The sequence below is a fragment of the Pygoscelis adeliae genome, unplaced genomic scaffold (assembly GCF_000699105.1).
Source record: "Pygoscelis adeliae isolate BGI_AS28 unplaced genomic scaffold, ASM69910v1 Scaffold4, whole genome shotgun sequence".
Lineage (NCBI taxonomy): Eukaryota > Metazoa > Chordata > Aves > Sphenisciformes > Spheniscidae > Pygoscelis > Pygoscelis adeliae.
In genome coordinates, this window is record NW_008824986.1 from 9,224,451 (window position 1) to 9,242,752 (window position 18,302).

General features: G+C 37.8%; 1 protein-coding gene across 1 annotated transcript in view; it reads right to left on the reverse strand.

Annotated features, from left to right (window-relative positions):
• DOCK1 (dedicator of cytokinesis 1) overlaps nt 1-18,302 on the reverse strand; it is a 303,352-nt gene that overhangs the window by 279,018 nt on the left and 6,032 nt on the right. Inside the window, exons 3-12 of the mRNA XM_009326015.1 lie at nt 17,359-17,399; nt 15,257-15,312; nt 13,612-13,708; nt 9,994-10,142; nt 6,677-6,812; nt 5,377-5,534; nt 4,728-4,809; nt 4,157-4,292; nt 3,732-3,804; nt 1,046-1,188 (exon numbers count right to left, since the gene is read on the reverse strand). Coding sequence (XP_009324290.1) covers nt 1,046-1,188; nt 3,732-3,804; nt 4,157-4,292; nt 4,728-4,809; nt 5,377-5,534; nt 6,677-6,812; nt 9,994-10,142; nt 13,612-13,708; nt 15,257-15,312; nt 17,359-17,399 — 1,071 coding nt within the window. The remainder of the gene's footprint in view (nt 1-1,045; nt 1,189-3,731; nt 3,805-4,156; nt 4,293-4,727; nt 4,810-5,376; nt 5,535-6,676; nt 6,813-9,993; nt 10,143-13,611; nt 13,709-15,256; nt 15,313-17,358; nt 17,400-18,302) is intronic.

Sequence of the window (18,302 nt, forward strand, 5' to 3'; positions counted from 1 at the left end):
AAGAATCTGAATTGAAGCTGAAATGTTTCCTCCTTTCCAATACACATTGGCCGCAGGTGAAAACAGGGGGGAAAGCAGTTTTCCTCTTTAGCTAATGGATAATTTTAAAAGTTTATTTAGATTTTATTTGCTCTTAATTAACTTAAAAAAACAGAAAAAAAATATATAATTTTCCTTGGGTCTTTTGTTCAGATACCCCCTACAAGTGATATGGATGTACACATACATAGTGTCAGGTGGAAACTCCACATTAGCCTGCCTAATAGTATACTAATCCAGACACTCCTCCCCCCAAAAAATAATATTGAAGCTGGTACAGTAATAACTGAGGCATCACACAATTCACTTTTTAACTGGTAGACACATTATGATCACGAAGCGTTGTATTTAAAAAATAAGGGAAAAAAACCCAAACACAAAAAAACCCCAAAACCGCAGACTTTGGAAGCAAACTCAGTTTCATGTCAGCAGAGCATACGCTGAGTTATGAACAGCGACGCGAGCAGCCCGTAGGACAAGGTATCAGTGGGGTTGCCTTGCTCTGGCTCCGCTCCGAGCTCAGGTGGGTGCGGTGCTGGCGGGAGCAATGCCCTGGTCTCCTTGAGAGGGAGCCAAATGCTGCAAGCGCAGCTGCGAAGCGGAAAAATACGGTGAAGAAAGGGAAGGAAGAGAATATCCCTTCCTTCAACATGAGGAGGCCAAAGTCTGCAGTCCAAGGGCACCAGAGCTGACTCCCTGAGTCATCTTTTCCAGTACAGAAATACAAAGATGTCCAAGCAATGGACAATGTAGAGAAAGGACAGACAACCTGTAGAGTTAATGCTGGGGGGGAAGGTGCAGGTCAGGGGGGAATAGCAGAATGAGCCCTGAAAGATGGGGAAGAGGGAAAACAAACCATGCAAACACATTTTCTGTTACCAAACAGCAGTGAACAAGTGAAGGTAATACTATGCACCCTTGATTCTAAAATCAAAATAAACACATGTTGCAAATCAAGCGATGAGCAGTTTTAGGTACACCAGTGTATATAAAGAACAGTACATACCCTGACCCTTGTGGTTAACTTCTTTAGCAGCAATCACTTTGTTTATAACAGTCTGAAGGAAATCATTCTCCCCTGCCACCCTGGGTGAAAAACGGGATGATATGTTCAGCTGCTTGTGTCGAATGGCGTCATCCAACGCTAGCCTGGAGGATGCACATGACGACCAACACCAGGAAACAAAGGGTCACAGAAAACCAGAAGTCACAGTAACAAGGGAACACAAAAGATCATATCATAGTTGTGACAAAGAGTATTTATTAGTCAACGCAAGACAAAGGACAGGAAAGGTAACAAGAAAGACAGAGGAAGACCATTAATCAGAAGAATGCTGATCTACCACAGAGAAGTACAGCGCATTTGCATTGTTACTTCTCCCTTCAGGGACATGCATGCACAGGCCCCAGTAACACTTCGTGAGGATAGGAAGGATGTCTCCCACCTGAGAATCCCCTGTTAAGCAGTGAAAACCTATACAGACAGTTTTCTCTTTAATATAGATATACAGCAGACTGGCCCTGTAACACCTCCAGGGTCACTTCTGCCATTCTGTAGGTTAAGCAGCAGTGCATACCATCTGAAGGAAAAGCTACCATAAATCTCACAGAAATGGCATAGGAGAAGAAAAGCAGATAATCCAAACATTCTGTTGAACTTGATGAATAAATGACAAGATGGAAACTATAAATAAACAGCAGCATTAAGTGTCATTTAAGTAATCTTGCCAATACTTGTGACAGCCATTGTGTTGGTGGCTAGTGAATGAATACAAACAAAGATAGATATGAAAACAGAATTGCATGTGGTACAACAGAAGCAAAGCATGAAATGAGAAGAAAAATGTGGCTCATATATACAGCCTAAGTCTACGTTGGAAATAATGACACCAGCATTCATTGCGTGTTTTCGCATTATTCATATTCTCTGGAATACACCCTTTCAGAAGAATGTTTTAATTTAGTGCGGGGGGGGGTGGGGGGTGAGGTGGAATCACATTGTACATCTTCTCAAAAACCTGATTTATATATACAGAAAAAATAAATCAGTGTTAATGGAGCAGAAAACTACATGTTCCATTAGCATCCACTTTGATACACAAAGATTCATTTTCATTGCATTCTTCCACACTCACTAAAAAATAAGCTTGCTATCGTTTACCACACAATAAACATATAATGAACACACTCTTGCCTAAAACCCCTGTTTTACTTGAAAAATTGAAATGTACTTCTGATTTTCACATTAACACCCTCTACACCAGTCCAGCGACACTGCTGCATACAAACAAAACCATTTCAGACGTGAGGCATCCACCCACTCGGCTCCCTACAGCACCTGCAGACCTTGCAATCCTCTCAGTAGCCCTACATCTTCAAACCACAAGGGCTTCCTGAATTAAGGCTATTTTCCAAAATAAAGTTAATTTGAGATTACATTATTTCAAGGGGTTTTTTTAAATATTATTAAAACCCCCCTGAATATCCATTAGTATACTAATCAAGAAATATAGCTAACATAACTACGTTTTGCCTTTTTGAACAGATGGCAGTCTAACATTTCAGACAATGGGAAAACCTAGCATTCATATTTTATGCACACTGGACTTACCCCTTCTACCTTTCCCCACTTCATGGAATAAAAAAAAAAAAAACAAAAAACTGTGAACTACGGATGGAACAAAGTATTTGCCACACAATCTCTCTTGTTAATAAGCTTTTACTTCTAAAAGCACTTTCTCTGCACATATCTACAAATTCACAAAAATTCAGGCCATTGAACCCATATTTCTTAACATGATTTTGTGGCTTGAAGTCAAAACTGATCTTTGATATTACATTAAATTCATATATGTCCGTACTTTAAAGGACACTAAGTCCATATTTGCTATTAGCTAATTTAATTATTGTAAAATAGTATCTGTCAAACTCCATGTCAGCAACCTTGGGAGTCAGTGTGGAAAGGTTTGCAGTTTTAGATGACTAAAAGTAAGATCACGTCCACATAGCAGACCAGTCTCCTTGATTCTGTGAACCAGCTAGAACAGGTATGTGCAGCAGAAACATCCTCTCCCTTACCATCCAACCAAAATACCTACGGTTTCTGGTAAAAGTCTCACATGATAAAGTTGAATTATGAGAAGATATTGCAGGAGGTGTATCAAGCCATCCTTCAAATTCTCAACTTTTGTTCGTACTCTAATTACTGTGGCCCCTACTATGAAATTATACCTGCTACCAAGAAAAGGGTAAATGTTATTGTTTACTAATTTCACAGAAGTCACCTGCAGTGGATGTTGGTAACACTGCTGGTCTTTATCAATCTCAGGCAGAGCTAAACCAGCAATGTACTTATTTTAGGCATTTCACCTCTTACAAATTATCACCCTGATATCTTTAAACAAAAAGAAAACAAGACTGCAAAACTGCTAATGCATGCTTTAAACTCAAGACTTAAAAAAAAAGTTTCTGGGGCTATCACTATTATAACTAATGGGAAATTATCAAGAAGAAATATTAGTAAGTACTACACAAGATAAAATATCACAGTGAAATAAATTAACTTCAGAATATCTACAGAACACTTCTTCCAATCAAAAGTTTAAAATGTTTTGGGTTTTTTTTTTTTTAAATGAAAGTTAAAATCTTAATTCTTTCACTTCTGCTTATTCTTTAAACAATTCCCTACTTACGGTTGAAATGGTATGAAGTGCTGTTTGTCCTCATCGTCAACTTTTCCGTTAATTATGTCAGTAACATCCATTACTGAAAACAAAAACAAAGTGTACTGAATTAAGTGATCAACATGGGAAAAGGGGTGCTGAGGGAATACCCTGGGGGACTGGAAGCAATGGTGACTCAGAAGAGGGATGGAGTTATCAACTGTGCAATTTCAGAATTTTCCTATAGAATAACATCATGTTGCAAATACCCTGTAGCATCTCTAGCGAAATGCGAGTCCTCAAAGCTACAGTAAACTCTACAACACAGCAATCAGTCTGATTAACCTGGACCTGGGAACAATTCTGAGTTTATACAACCCCACAGGAGTTTCACACACCCAACTTTCTATGCAAGAATATAATGTGATATAGACAGATACAGCACAGAGAGTTACCTGCTACCCCAAAAGGTCGCCGCAGCCCAGAGGTTAGTTTTCTCGTGTTGTTGTCCCTCAGCTCCATTCTGCCCACTCGCACAATCTGACAGACGAAACTGATTTTCTCTCTTTTCAGGTCTTTGCTGCCCAGGTCCTAGAAATAGTAGTTTCTTCAGATTACTTTTAATAATTGAATTTTAAGTTCCTTTCAGTAGGCAGAAGGTTTGCTGCTTAGAATTTGCCTTTGCTGTGCCAGCCTCTAGCACCAGAGCAAACTGTTCTCTGAGTAAAGGAGTTTTTGTAACAGTACTTAAACATCTTATCTTGACTTCCGTGTAAATTAATTGTTTAGGAGGCCAAATCATTTCTAGTAAGTTAAAACTTCAAAGAGCAACTTTGGTTTTAGCCAGGTGTTGAGAATTTTTAGTAGCCACTTACGAGAAATGTCTCATGTGAGCCTTCACCAGGATCATTACCTGCAGAGTAACTCCATGCTGTTTACATACAGATCATTACATTCCTCAATTATTCACAAGCTATGAAACAAGTGCCTTAAGATTTGCCAGATGAACCAAGCCCACACACTTACAGTGAATACTGCTCGAAGGTTATGCAATCTGTCTATATCTTTGGGGAGTCCACAGCTTGACCATCGCACCAAGTAGTTTTCACTGAAAGAACAATATTTTCAGGACTTTTTGTTTAAATGGCTTCCTTTAACGTAAGTATATAAAATCAACTTCAGAATTTACAGAAGACTATTTTAAACCCAATCTACTTATCCTAAACAAATTAATATTTACTTAGCGGAGAGCTGGCATTTCCCTTTGTGTATATCATTTATAAAAAGAAAGCAACTCCTCAGCAACAAAAGTGCAAGAATTTCTTTAAGGAAGCAGGGCATGTAGAAATCGAACTCTCAGATTAGTGCCAAGGCTGCTGCTAAGTGAGGGCACACAGCCTTGCAGGTGTGTTCACGTCTCATTTAAGCTCTACACTTGGGGAACCACAAGCACAGTGTGATGAGGAACAGTGCGATCCCAAAACCCACCCAAGATGTAGAGACTTGCCTGATGCTGTGCTATGCTGAACATGACGACGAAGTGCTGCTGCACTGTTCTTTCCCAGATGACCCTTTCCTATGCCTTTCACAGAAATTTAACTTTCACAAGCCCTCTCATCCTGCTGCTATAACTAGGTAAGTACAGATTAGGGAGTACACTCAGGAGTACACTAACCTGATAAATTTTGATTCCAGTGGATCATACAGAGACATCAGGACTTCAGCATCTTCTCCTATTTTACAGACTACATTTTTTAAATTTACAAATAAAGCAAATGAAGGAGTGGCAGCAAACTTGGCTTGTCTGTTGATATCGATATTCTGTTTCTGAGACTGTAATTCAAGAACAGAAGAAACTTAACTTATCCTAATGAATATCCAACCACTCTAAAACTTTCCTAAAACCTTTCAGACAGAAGAAGAGGGGCTTTCTGTTGAGTGTCGACTCCTGTGATCTTTGTTTATATTAGGATTTACAACAGATTGCATTTTCTGGATCTGTCTTGAAGTGCCACACCATAAGGAGGGGGGCGGGGGGGGAGATGTCTTCACTTATTAGAAAGAGAGCTAAACAAATGGAGGAAAAGACAGAGCCTCAAATATACCTGACCAAAAAAAGGAAGTTTGTTATTTGCTATGTCTCATGTTTTTCTGACAGGTACAGAGTGCCAAGAAAGACAGGAGAGAAAACAGTGCCATTTCTACGGGTTACCCACCGCTCAGACTTTAGCTCCCATAAACTTTCCACAAACTACTTTGTCTAGGCAGAAAGGAGGAATGCACATGGGACAAAAAGGAAACTGGCTGAGGCAGAGACAAAGAAACAACTTTGGATGCAAAAATTTAAATCCCATTTAAACTAGTGTATTTTTACACCAAGTTTGGTAAGGGCTGCAAGGGTGCGTATTGCCCATTACAACTCAACAGGACGCAGTAACTTATTAAATTGCACTAACACGCTCACGAGCAACTCCTCGGAATACCATGCTGCACTAACTGCTGCTGATATGGGCAGGACTCCTTACAACAGAAGTGTTCTTCCTTTTAAAAATAAGGATTTGAACTGCAAAGAAGCTGACTGTTCAAGTCTGAGAATGTCTTTAAATTTGCCTCCTGTATTTCAACAAACAAATTTTCAGGATTGGCGTACAGAAATCATACAAACACAATACGGACATTAGTCTACTTGATTCTCAAAAATAAACTCTCATGACAACCTAACATACAAACCTGCTACATATGCGTCTCTAATATTAACGTACAAATGTAGTCAACTTATTGATACAGGTCTTAACCATAAATTCTAATAAGCCCTTTAAAGGATTGAAAAGACAATTAAACAGGCTAAGACGTAAATGTTTAAGCCTGATAAACATAACAAATTCTTCATTACCAATGCTAAAAATAATAGTCACCTAATCAGTTTACAGTCTTATGTTTCAAAAGGAAAAGCTACAGTGCATAGTATATCTTACTTTTTCCTCCTGTAGCCTCTCTTCAACTTGCTTGGAAGCTATCTCATGTGCTCTGAAAAGGCTAATTGTGCTGGTCTGCTCTGGGTCCAGAATATTGCCATCTTCATCTCTAACGACCAGATCTAAATCAAGAATTCTAAACAAACAAAAAAACAGGCTTGTGAATTAACAGTGCTCAAATAAATGCTTAAAAAACACCTGCCAAGTGTTTAACATTAAAGTCATGCACACCTGACATATGATAGAAAAAAAATTATTTGATAACGATAAAACAATTTAACATGTCACCAACCCAGGAGACAACCAACCCTGGCTGGAAGTCACTTCTTCCCCCAGCACAGAAAGAACACATGTAAGTGAAATAGCAGAACAGCTGAGGAAGTAATTTCTTAAACAACTAAATTTGCAAGAGACTTTGTCTCCTCCTCTGATTCATCTGACAGTTTGAACAACCAACCACTACAGTCACACATGCAAATCGGTCAGTTCATTTCATCCCACTCCACATTCTCCTCCAGAGCAGGCATATTCCTTTTTTAGCAAAAACCTACGAGATACAAGAAGGCATAAGTTGTTTCCATTTATTTAAAGCAGAAGCCAGATTTCTGTCAGCAAGGTGTTAACGTCCATGATTACCTTCTGCAGAGAGAAAGGTTTCTGCCATTATCAAATCCAGTCTTAGGAAAGACCTTTCACATTTTTCCACGTTAGTGCAGTGCTGGCAGCAGAACCAAGGATAAAAAAAGTCAGGTCTAGGTGGATCCGCATTTCTCTACCTATCTTCCCTAAGACTGACCTCCTTACCTCCGCTTCAATACATATGGTCCCTGCTCTCTTCTTCTAATTCTGCAGCCATCTCTCATGATGGAGCTGCTGTAACTTTGGTTTTGAAATATGTTTAATCAATGAGCTTAAATCATACTTGCAGTGTCTGATAAACCACAAACCTCTGTGTGGCTTATCTGAGAGTAAGTCCCCTCTGGACATGACCCGCAATCACTTGAAAAGAAGAACAGGAGCTGTGGCAGACGGAAGACATTAGAGGATCACTCCTCCCCCCGCCCTTACAAGCGGGAAACCTGGAGGTTTGAAAGAAAGCCTTGAGCAATGTCAATACAGAAACCCCTCCAACTAATTGAACTGCATTAATTCAAAGGTGGATGAACATCACTCAAACAAGTTGCAGAGTGCAAGCAGCAGCTTATTAAGAAACACCTCCCAAGCTCTACTCTGTAACTGGACCTAGTCATCACAAAATTCTCTTAAGCATCCCTGGACCATCAAGCTCCCAGATGAGTTTTCTAGTGAGAAAATGGTTTCATCATTGAAACCAAACAGAAAAGTAGCCAAAATTGTCTTGCTCCTCCCTCCTACTGTTTCCTGGACAGCAGCCACAAGAGATACACCCACTGGCCACTTGTATCGTAATCGTCAGCCCTGGATGAACAAAAGCAGAGTCCTTCCGTAGGCGACATCCGCCTGGACCGGCGGAAAAGGTAACTCAAAATCAGAGAAAGACTAATCACCCAGCCTGCTACACACTAACAGGACAAGAATGTTTGCACAGCCTGTCAAATAAATAGAAGCAAACACTCCTTTGATTTAATTTGTTTTATCCTTTAACTTGCAAATGATGCTTGGAAAAAAAACTGAAATTTTTTCCTAAGTATCCCAGTTACAGATTTTTGCAACTGAACAAAAAATGTGTTTTCACAACAAAATTACCTGACCCAGTTTCAGAAAAACACCAAACATACAAATTCATAAGACCATTTTTACTTCCTCAGTTATTTTGCAACATGCCGTGAAATCGTTGTCTTTATTTACAGGAAAAAAATCTTATTTACAAATCAGTATTTCCCAAAACAGGAAAAGTTAGGATATGATTAGATCAGAAAACATTTATAAAATGCATAACGAATTCATTCTGTCTGGATATTGAAATCATCATTCATGTTTATTTTAGACAAAAGTGAATGTATGACTACATTAGAAACATATGGTATCTTTCAGTTGTGAGTATTTACTCAGAAGTTCAAATTCACTTCCCTCCTGTACTCCACAGAGAATGTTCTGATCACTTAATTAGTCCATCAGAACATTATGAATATAAAGCACAGCACAAGATGTTCCATTGTATTTGAATGCTGAGCATCTGGAGGTTATTCAGGGTAACTTTAACCAACTTCTTAGCCAGATGGTAAAATACAGTAGCCAAACAAGTAATATCAGCAACATCTGGTTAATTGTCTACTGAGGTATAACAGTCCATATCTTGGATTATAAAAGATAATTACTGACTAAATGCAGTTACTGATGATTTTTTTGAATTTTTTTTTTTTAAATCACAGCTTTTGCTGATAAAGTGCATGAACAGAAATACTGCAAATTTGGCAGTTCTTAAGGAATAAAACACAAATAGCTGAAATCTGATGAGTTATTTACATGACAAGGGATTTAAAGACTGGTTTGCTAAAAAATTTTTCAGTCCCCAGGTGTGCAGTACTACAACGTTGTTTCTCGGTATTCAACGCGCTGCTTCAAATAATTTCATGATTGAAGTGTAAGATAAGATTTCTCATTTTCAATCAAAATGGAAAGTCATAACTGTATAGAAAATGTGTAACCTAAAACTTGTATTTAAAAAAATTTTGCTTAAATCCAGACCACTGTTTGGAGAGTTAATATACCTGAATTACAAACATACCTAACATATGCAACCTATACTGCTGCCTTTTTTTTTTTGCTAAATACTTCCTTCACAATTTCCATTCTCTTCTGTTAAATAGATACTTTCTTTTATTAAATCTGCCTGTTAATCTTCTGATGCAAGCTGGATACTATATAAGTAGAGGAACAATGAGCTAAACAATGCTTCTGAGCCAAATCCTTCAGCATCACATTACAGCTAAGTGACTTCAGGGCACATGCAGCTGGTGGCGTTGAGAAGGCAACAACTGTTTATGCTGCAGAAGCAAGTGGAGTTTAAGTTATATTTTGAATGGAGGCAATACTTGCACTTTTCAATTGACCTTAAAAATTACAACTTCATACCAGTATCAAATTGCTAATATCATCAAGCAAGCGAGAGTTACGTATGCATTCCACTTTACACATTATAATTTGTACTATACATTAAAGATGCTATACCAACTTCACTCTTTGTCCTTCTATAACAGGAGTGTTAATGTATTACTATTACATCTCCATAAATACAGGAATAAAAGAATCCTGCAAGAAGTCATTGACAGCTAACGTGTACTACGCAAGCTGATTTGATTTTAAGCATAAACACTTGGAAAATATTGTTCACAAACCTGTTGCCATAATCTATTTTGGCAGTCACTTTCTTTTTCAGTTCTTTGAGCTCATCTTGGGGTAGGGTCCCAGACAGTATTTGAGATCTCCACTCAATAAGATCATATATCATGTGCCGTACACTGCGAAACATTTCTCTGTTATCTTGCTGTTTGGAGGAAAAAGATGGGTAGAAGTTAGTGATGAAGTCTACTGAGCATCTTTTAAATACACATAATAAATTACAACTATAAAATACGAACTCAAAAGGTAAGAGTCTACAATAAGTTCTAAAGTAGGAACCTAGCTTTCTACAGCACAGAACACTGAATACAAAGAGTCTTACACTCTGCTTTAGGTATCTAAATAAGTGTAAATGCTTGTGTTTATGTTACCTCTAAAACCCAGGTCATACTGTGTTCAGAACAGGCATTCAAGGGAAATTCTTTTCTTGGTTCACAGAGTAACTTTATTCAATGACCCTCTATACTGAGTAGAACAGGACTAAAAATGGCGCATTTTAACAGCAAGAGGCTCAAGTTCTGCAATACTCCATCTGCAACACATTAGAGAACCCTTTCCCCCTCCCAGTTAAATCTTCAGAATAACACTTTAAAATTCCTCAGTGTGCAAAACCAAGCACATCAGTATCTTACGAGTACACAGGTAACATCTGAAAGAAAGTGGAAAACTAGGAAAGCACCAAACCTTATAGGAAGTTAAATACCGTAATTGTTTATAAAGGTTGGAACTATGGATATTGAATAGTGCCAGCAGCATACACAAACTTTTCTTGGCAACATTCAGCTAAGCTAGGACACAGGAGAACAAAGTTCCAGGTTTACAATGGAAGAAACCTCTTTTCCAGAGCGTTTTCTATATGCATGCGACACACACATGCATTCAGAGACAAAAGATCAAATCTTTAATCACAAAACAGATTTGACATGTTGGTTTAAACTGTGGACAGTGCATATACACAACAATTTTGCATAGTATTGTTTGTTTGTGCTAAAACTGAAGTTGCAGAACAGCCTTTCTATTTTTGTTGTGAAAGATAATGTCAAGACAAAGACAACGCAGAGGCCCTGAATGCTTTGATCTTACCCAGAAGCAGTCTCCCTCACTGTCTTCATAACTCTCAACATCTATGCCATTAGTTCAATACACTCTTAAACAGTTTTCTAAACACCCTATATCAATGAATTACTCGGGCTACACATAGCTATCTTTCATTCAGACTATACCCAGGCCTTACTGGACTGAAAACAACTGGAATAATTAAATAATTAAAATAAAATTATCCGCTATATATAAAAGACAATGAAAAACTGCAAAGGTGCAGGAAAATAATATAATGACTCAAAGACTCAGGGGAAAAAATACCTAACTGTGAAACTTAGACTTCAGTCTGTTCAGATTATCAAAAAGCTGACTTGATTATAGTGCGAGAGCCTTCACAGAGAGAAAATACCCGTTATTAAAAGCTCTTTAATGTAGCAGAGAAAGACACAACAGGCACATATGGCTGGAAGCTAAATACAGACAAATCCAAACAGGAAAGAGGTTCATGATTTTCGATGCTGCAGGCAACCATAAACTAGAGAGATGAAGACCACACCACATCCTCTGCTATCTGCAAATCAAAACTGAATACCTATTCAATATTCAAACACAAATTGCAAACTGAATAAAGGCGTAAATGTGGTCATTTAATGACTTTTGATATGCAGGAAGTGGACAACACGGAATATCTCTCTAGCCTGCAGACTGACCAGTCTGAAAATGGCTACCTCCAGTAAACCAAACTTACCTTGAAAAGGCAATCCCATTGTACCAATGCTCTTTTTGGCAGCTGACCACATGCAATTAATCTAGCAGATATCCTTGAGATACAAACTATAAACAAACTCATTAAGTGATCCACCTACTCAGACTAAAGCTGTAACAGGCACTGGAACCCCTTCTGCCACCAAACTGAGGCCACTAGTAGTGTCACACCTTGCCTGCTCTTGAATTCAAAGTTATTAGCAAAGCACTGCCACATTGTTTAGCTGTTCACGTGTCTTCATGGAAGCAAATGCATGCAAATGAGATGTTATACATTAACGGTGAGAACAAGCTATTCCCACACTAGGAGAATTTTATAATTTCCTAAAAGTTACTGCTACAAAAAGCACACACAAGTCTTAGTAAGAAAACTTCTAATAATGTCTCTTGCTATTCCTCCTTTCTTATTATATTGCACTGCAACCAAGCCTTGTGTGGTTCTGCAAGTGGTATTTCTCTGACATTAAACCATATCGGATTTCATACTCGGGATAATCCCAAAAAAAGACATCAGGGTCAAAATGTAATGCTCGCTGTCCTCAGCAACACATAGCAGTGGAACCAAGGGCAAAGCTGTTCTCAGTGCCCTCTTCAGATTCTGCTCCTCCTAGATTGCTTCTGCCCGTCTGCTTCCTCCTTGCTCCTCAACACATGACCTCTCTAGTATCACATCATGTTAAAGCTCTCTCTTTAATATATAATCTGTTTCTCTTCATATAACATATCATCCCTCATCTCATCTACTGCAACACTACATCACTTCCAACATACTGTATTTTTAATCTTTATTTTCATGGGTGTGATTAAAAACCGCATTAGTCAACACAAACATCTTCATTTCCAGTTAGTGTCTTCATTACACAGCTTGCACTTTTATAATAGAATATTTCAAACGTATTTATAAGAAACAGACTGTGCATTAAACCCTACTTTAAATATAAGACTTTCATGTTCCCATTATCTTGTTACAGTGACCTTACACAACGAGAGCATGAGAAGTCTGAGCTAGGGTACCTCACATCCTACAGCATGCTGTTGCTTTACATCTGAACTGCATTTTTAAGTGTACATTTGAACACTCTTTAGATCTTACTTAGGAATACTTTAATATGTGTCATTTCATGGCTATTGTATTTTTTTATTACCCCATCTGAGAGATTATCAGTGCAAATGCTTATTACTATAAATTTCTAAAAATATATTCTTATGTGCTTGGAACTTAAGCATACGAAAATAATCAGGCATGTAACTTAAGATCAGGATAAATTGGGAACAATCAACTTCAAGTACAAGAACACTGACAGGTAAAAGGCGTACACTGATGATTTTTCAAAGGTTTAAGTTTACACCCACGAATTCAACATCAAATATTCAATTTTTTCATAACATAGATCAACAGCCTTAAGAACTGCCCTCAAGACCACTTTCTTCATTTCTTTAACACAATTGTCTACAGTTTTGGAAAGATCTTAAAAATCCAATGTATTCTGTATAATAGTGCCCCATGAAAAAGGGGTCATAACAGCTCAACAATTTGTCACTAGATCAAGGTAACACTCCGTAAAAACCTGACTCTGCACAAGAAATACATAGTATTTGAGAAAACACTCAAAAGAAACACTACTGAGATTTGTGCCTTAACATAGAAGATGCTAAATAGCTTTTCAGCATTTAAAAGTAGCCTTTAGAAACAGTAACAGAAGTGGAATTTCAGTAATAGTTCCTTCATGCTTCTCACTGCACCTTCATAGCATCAATCTTTTCACAATCCGTATAGTATTGTAAATATTTTCCTAATTTATACTTACAACATATAATTGCCGCCATATTATAGACCATTCCCGCAGTGTAGTGGTAACCTCTTGAATCAAGGGAAGCTCATTGGGTATAACTGTTTCATGTTGTCTTAAGAGGAAGAGAAAAAGTTTGAATTAAGTAGTAGTTTTCAATAGGATGGCAGAATCATTTCTAAGAAGGAACTGTTCATTTCCAAAACCAGTTCAATAACGACAAGATTGAAAATGACATCACGTACTGCAAATTTATGTTAACAAAGAAAGTACCATCACATACAGAAGAAGCAGCGTACACGAGTACATCCCACGACATAAAGGGTACTTTGGTGGGCTGTGACTACACTACTGAGCTCATGCTTTCCCCCCCCCGCCCTTCTCTATTTCTATACTCACAAGATAACAATATCAATACATGCCTCACCATACCATTTATTATTGCGATACTGATTTTCAAAGAAGCAACCAAGATGAAGGCCAGATATGCACAATCTGCAATGCCAGGATACTAATGTGTGATTTTTTTTCAAAATATTGGTTTTGCAAAGAAAAACTAAGCATGCAAGTCATTACCGTTAAGTTTCTGTATGACTTGTTTTAAAATTATGTGCCATGAAAGTAAAAAACAACAGCTAGATCTTTTAATATTTCAGAAGTAGGGTACTTAAAGGCAGGTTTGTAATCAGCAACAAAGATGTCATTATGCAGCAATCTCATGATTAGTAGTTTTATCATTTACATATTTAACAGTGTATAAAAATAAATCGGGCACAAAGGAATGAAACATTTTAATCCTATTTCACTCCATTTCATACCTGGCTAATTACTTATTAATTTCACTTCATATTTTTTCCTGGGATTTGGTTGGGGTTTTTTTCCTGTTATGTAACTAAACTTTTGTATCAATGTTAGGAATTTTTACATGCATGTCCAGCAATGCTGATTTGATATATAGAGATCTGAACTTTAACAGCTGTTAAATAACAAAAACCAGCCCAAACTATTTGGTGTCACACACATCAGGCAAGGGAGCAGGAGAATCACAAAATGAACAATTTGACAGAACTTCTTGGTAAGGCAGAAAACGATGCCTGAATAATGGCTTTCAGCGAGGAGTCCAGTCTACAAGATTTACTGAAGAGGGAATTAAGAAATTACTTAAATTTCATCTGCATAAAAGAAAGGTATCTCCTATCAAATGCCTCTTTTAATGTACCAGGCAGAAGCTGTAAGTCTCAAGGGCTGTAAGATAAAAGAAGTTGGGAAAACTGAAATTAAAACTAAAGCGGGGGGGGGGGCAGGGAGTGGAGGAAGTTCATCTAAGTAATTATTAGTCTAGAGAGTAATAAAAGTTATAAAGAAAAATGGTAAATTATTAATTCTTCTGAAACATTTACATTAATACAGAGAAGGTTATGCTTTAGCTCAATTATATGACGATGTAGCTAAGGACAGTACTAGCCAGAAGCACCACTGATAACAGCGCCTTTGAACTTGAGGTGAGCTACCAATTTAAAATATTTTAAAAACAGAAACACACACATTTTCATCATTAGCTCCTTAACTAACCGGAAACAAGTGTAAGTTATCTGATAATACACAAAAATTATATCAATACAAATAAGAAAATGGATTTTCATTATTTTCAAATCAAACTTACCCTTTGCCTTCAACTATTGCTTCCTTAAGATGTATATAGGAGGCAGGAAATATGCCCTTTGAGAGGGAGGGAGAAGAAAAAAAATGTTTTAAATAACCAGTTGCACATAACATATAGTATCTATTACCTAAAAATATGCCAAGACACATTGCCGGGTCTGCAGAGCCATTCACATCCTCTTAAGCATCGGAGTAATTGTTTTGTGGTGTTTTGTTTTTTTTTTTAACGTACATTTAAATTTTGTTTTGCATGTCCTTTCAAGAAGGTGTTATTGTAACGTTAGCAAACACAGACTCAGGGTTTTAAATCTATCTTCACAATATTGAAGAAAACAGCAGAGAGACCTTGTCGTAAGTGGCCCTGCAAAGGGGTGTTTCCTCCCCCAGTTCAAGGTACCGTTTGCCACGATTCTCCAGGTCCCTGGATGATTATATACAGATGCAAATTAAGACAGATTTCCTTCTGAAAGTGTGAAAGACAGATGATTTTACATAGGTCTACTCCAAAATGACATTTTGCCCATGATACAGGTCCACTGCTTGCTTTTCCTCACGTCTAACCAAACTTTCTTACCCTGCTATAAGATGCTGCTTCTGTTCCCAAAGTGTTTTCTCCAGTGTTTCCAGGGTTCCCATTAAACACTGTTTGGGAACGGGAAGTATAGTGGGCTGCCCTGCTGTGAAATAAATGGGCACGTGCACACGCAGAGTGCACACATCCTGCATTGCAACCGATAGTACACAGACTATATATGACGTAGTGTCTTCTACCACCAACCTATCATTAGTGCTACAAGCCAAAACCCTCTACAACAGACAGTACTGCAAAAGGCCAGTACTGCTTTTCTGAAGAAATGTCCTAAATTAATCTCAAGATTCCAGAAATACAATAATAGTTTCAAAATAGTGTAAGCTCATATTAAAAAATAATTTGAGTCAAGCTGAGAAAATGAGTTCCTCCACCTCACCCTAGTAGTAGGGTGAGGTAGCAGTTCAGTAGTTCAGTTTTCTTACCATCTGAGAACACAAAAAAAAGAAATTCTTAGAAAGCTACAGAAACTGGGGAGTGGGGGGTCTTTTAGTCCCAGTAAAAAAAAAAAAAAAAAAATCACTACATTTAGCAGCAGTCAGACAAATGCAGCAACACGTGGAATTAATTTAAGCCAAGAAGAATGCATAATTGCTTCTTAGGCTGTACAAGGCATGTTTGTGAAATATGGTTTGTAAGAAATTTAGTGTATTTCCAAAAAAAAGAAAATATCAAAATAGAATAGAAAAACCATAGAACAGGCCTGGTTAGGAAATGGGTGGGACGAACCACACAACTCGGCTCTGTACTTTTAGACATGCAGACGCAACTCACAATGCACCTCTGTAGGCAAACATTACATTTTAAGTGTTTTACTTTAAGTGAAAAAAGAAGCAAAACCAGAAGTCATTTAATTCTTTTTAATTATTACTATAAAGTAAAATGCTGAAAAAATACAACACAATGTTATAAGCTGTATTCATGCTGTTTCCTTTCTTTTTATTTCAGAAAGGCTGGTATAAACAGCAGCCCTTTATGCACACTGAAAGCCTAACAACTAGGCAAAATTACACTGCAGAAGGTTACTCCCCCTCTCGCAGCGAATGACTGAAAATCACAATGTAGATCTCCGTATCACTTTCCAAGATGCAATTGCATTTTACGAGTAATACATTATTTAACAGTCAGTGAAGCAAAGTGTCAGCCTCTAAACAGATCAACTAGAACATGAAGTTCTGAACTTTTTACCGAGGCAAAGGCTCTGGTACCCCAGTTACTGCAGAAAACAAGCCAATGCACATCAATCCATCTATAGTGACTGTACATACATATACCCTTAAATTGCAAAAATTAAAATGCAACTCAGCTTTTAGGCCTTGCTAAAACAAGTTTCAGTTAACTTGAAAAATTCACATTTACCACAGGTTGAGACTACACACCAGCAGTTATTAGAGAGCAGTGGACACACGGTGAATTGTTCCCATGCCTGAGATCTCCATTATAACAACACACCAAATGCCGTAATACATCTCTGTCCAAGAGAAAAATGAGCAATCCACTCTGGCAACACTTACCTTCTTGGATTTTTTTCGTAGTGTATAACCTCTGTACCAACCTAGGAGGAAAAAAGCATTAAAAAGTTCATTAATGTCACCTAGCAGCTGTTCCTTCTCAGCTCAACAGCACCTTAACATCGTTTCCGATCACGCTTCACTCCTGCAAACATGTACACCCCACCTGAATTAAAATTCCCTACAGGATTAATATCCTGGCTAAAACAAGTCTTCTTGGAAGCTATAAAAATCAGAGTGATAATGATCAAACTGATGGAGGAGACTATGTGACAGAGATGGCATTTTACATGATGCATTTAATTGTCATTAATTTCATTTCAATTACTATTTACCAACATAAACAAAACCAACTTAAAAGCATTAACTTCACAAAGACGTACTGTTTGACTAGTTTGATTTTACAACCTATTTAAGTTCCACAAATGCAAGTTTCCAAATGCAGATCAGCCATTAGTCACCTCAGTGGAAAACAAGAATACTTTGGGATTTACAATTCACACATATATATATATAAGATATATATACACAAATATAAAAGCAAGGAGCCCCACAGCCCTAATTCAGCACGAGGCAGCAAACACCCACCCCGCAGCAGACTCAATGCCGCACGATTATTCAAGCCTGTGCCATACTCCCAGGCAGGTGGCCATGCCTGGAAAACTGGGAAGTAATGTCTCATTTGCTGTGCCTCCAGTTCACGACACATCTGCAAGCAATCACCATTACAGCTTTTAGCATTTCTCCAGCCATTCCACTTCAGTGCAACTGGATAACCAAAGCAAAAACAAAACCCTGCAAACTACAGTCATTTTGCCTCATGGAAGATAACGTGCCAGAGAAAGCAGACAAGATCATCTGTGCATCCTGCCCCCAGTTCAGTGCTAGCTTGCTTGTAGGCTTGCACTGGGGCTACTTTGTATTTCAGTTTGCCTGTGCCATGGCTC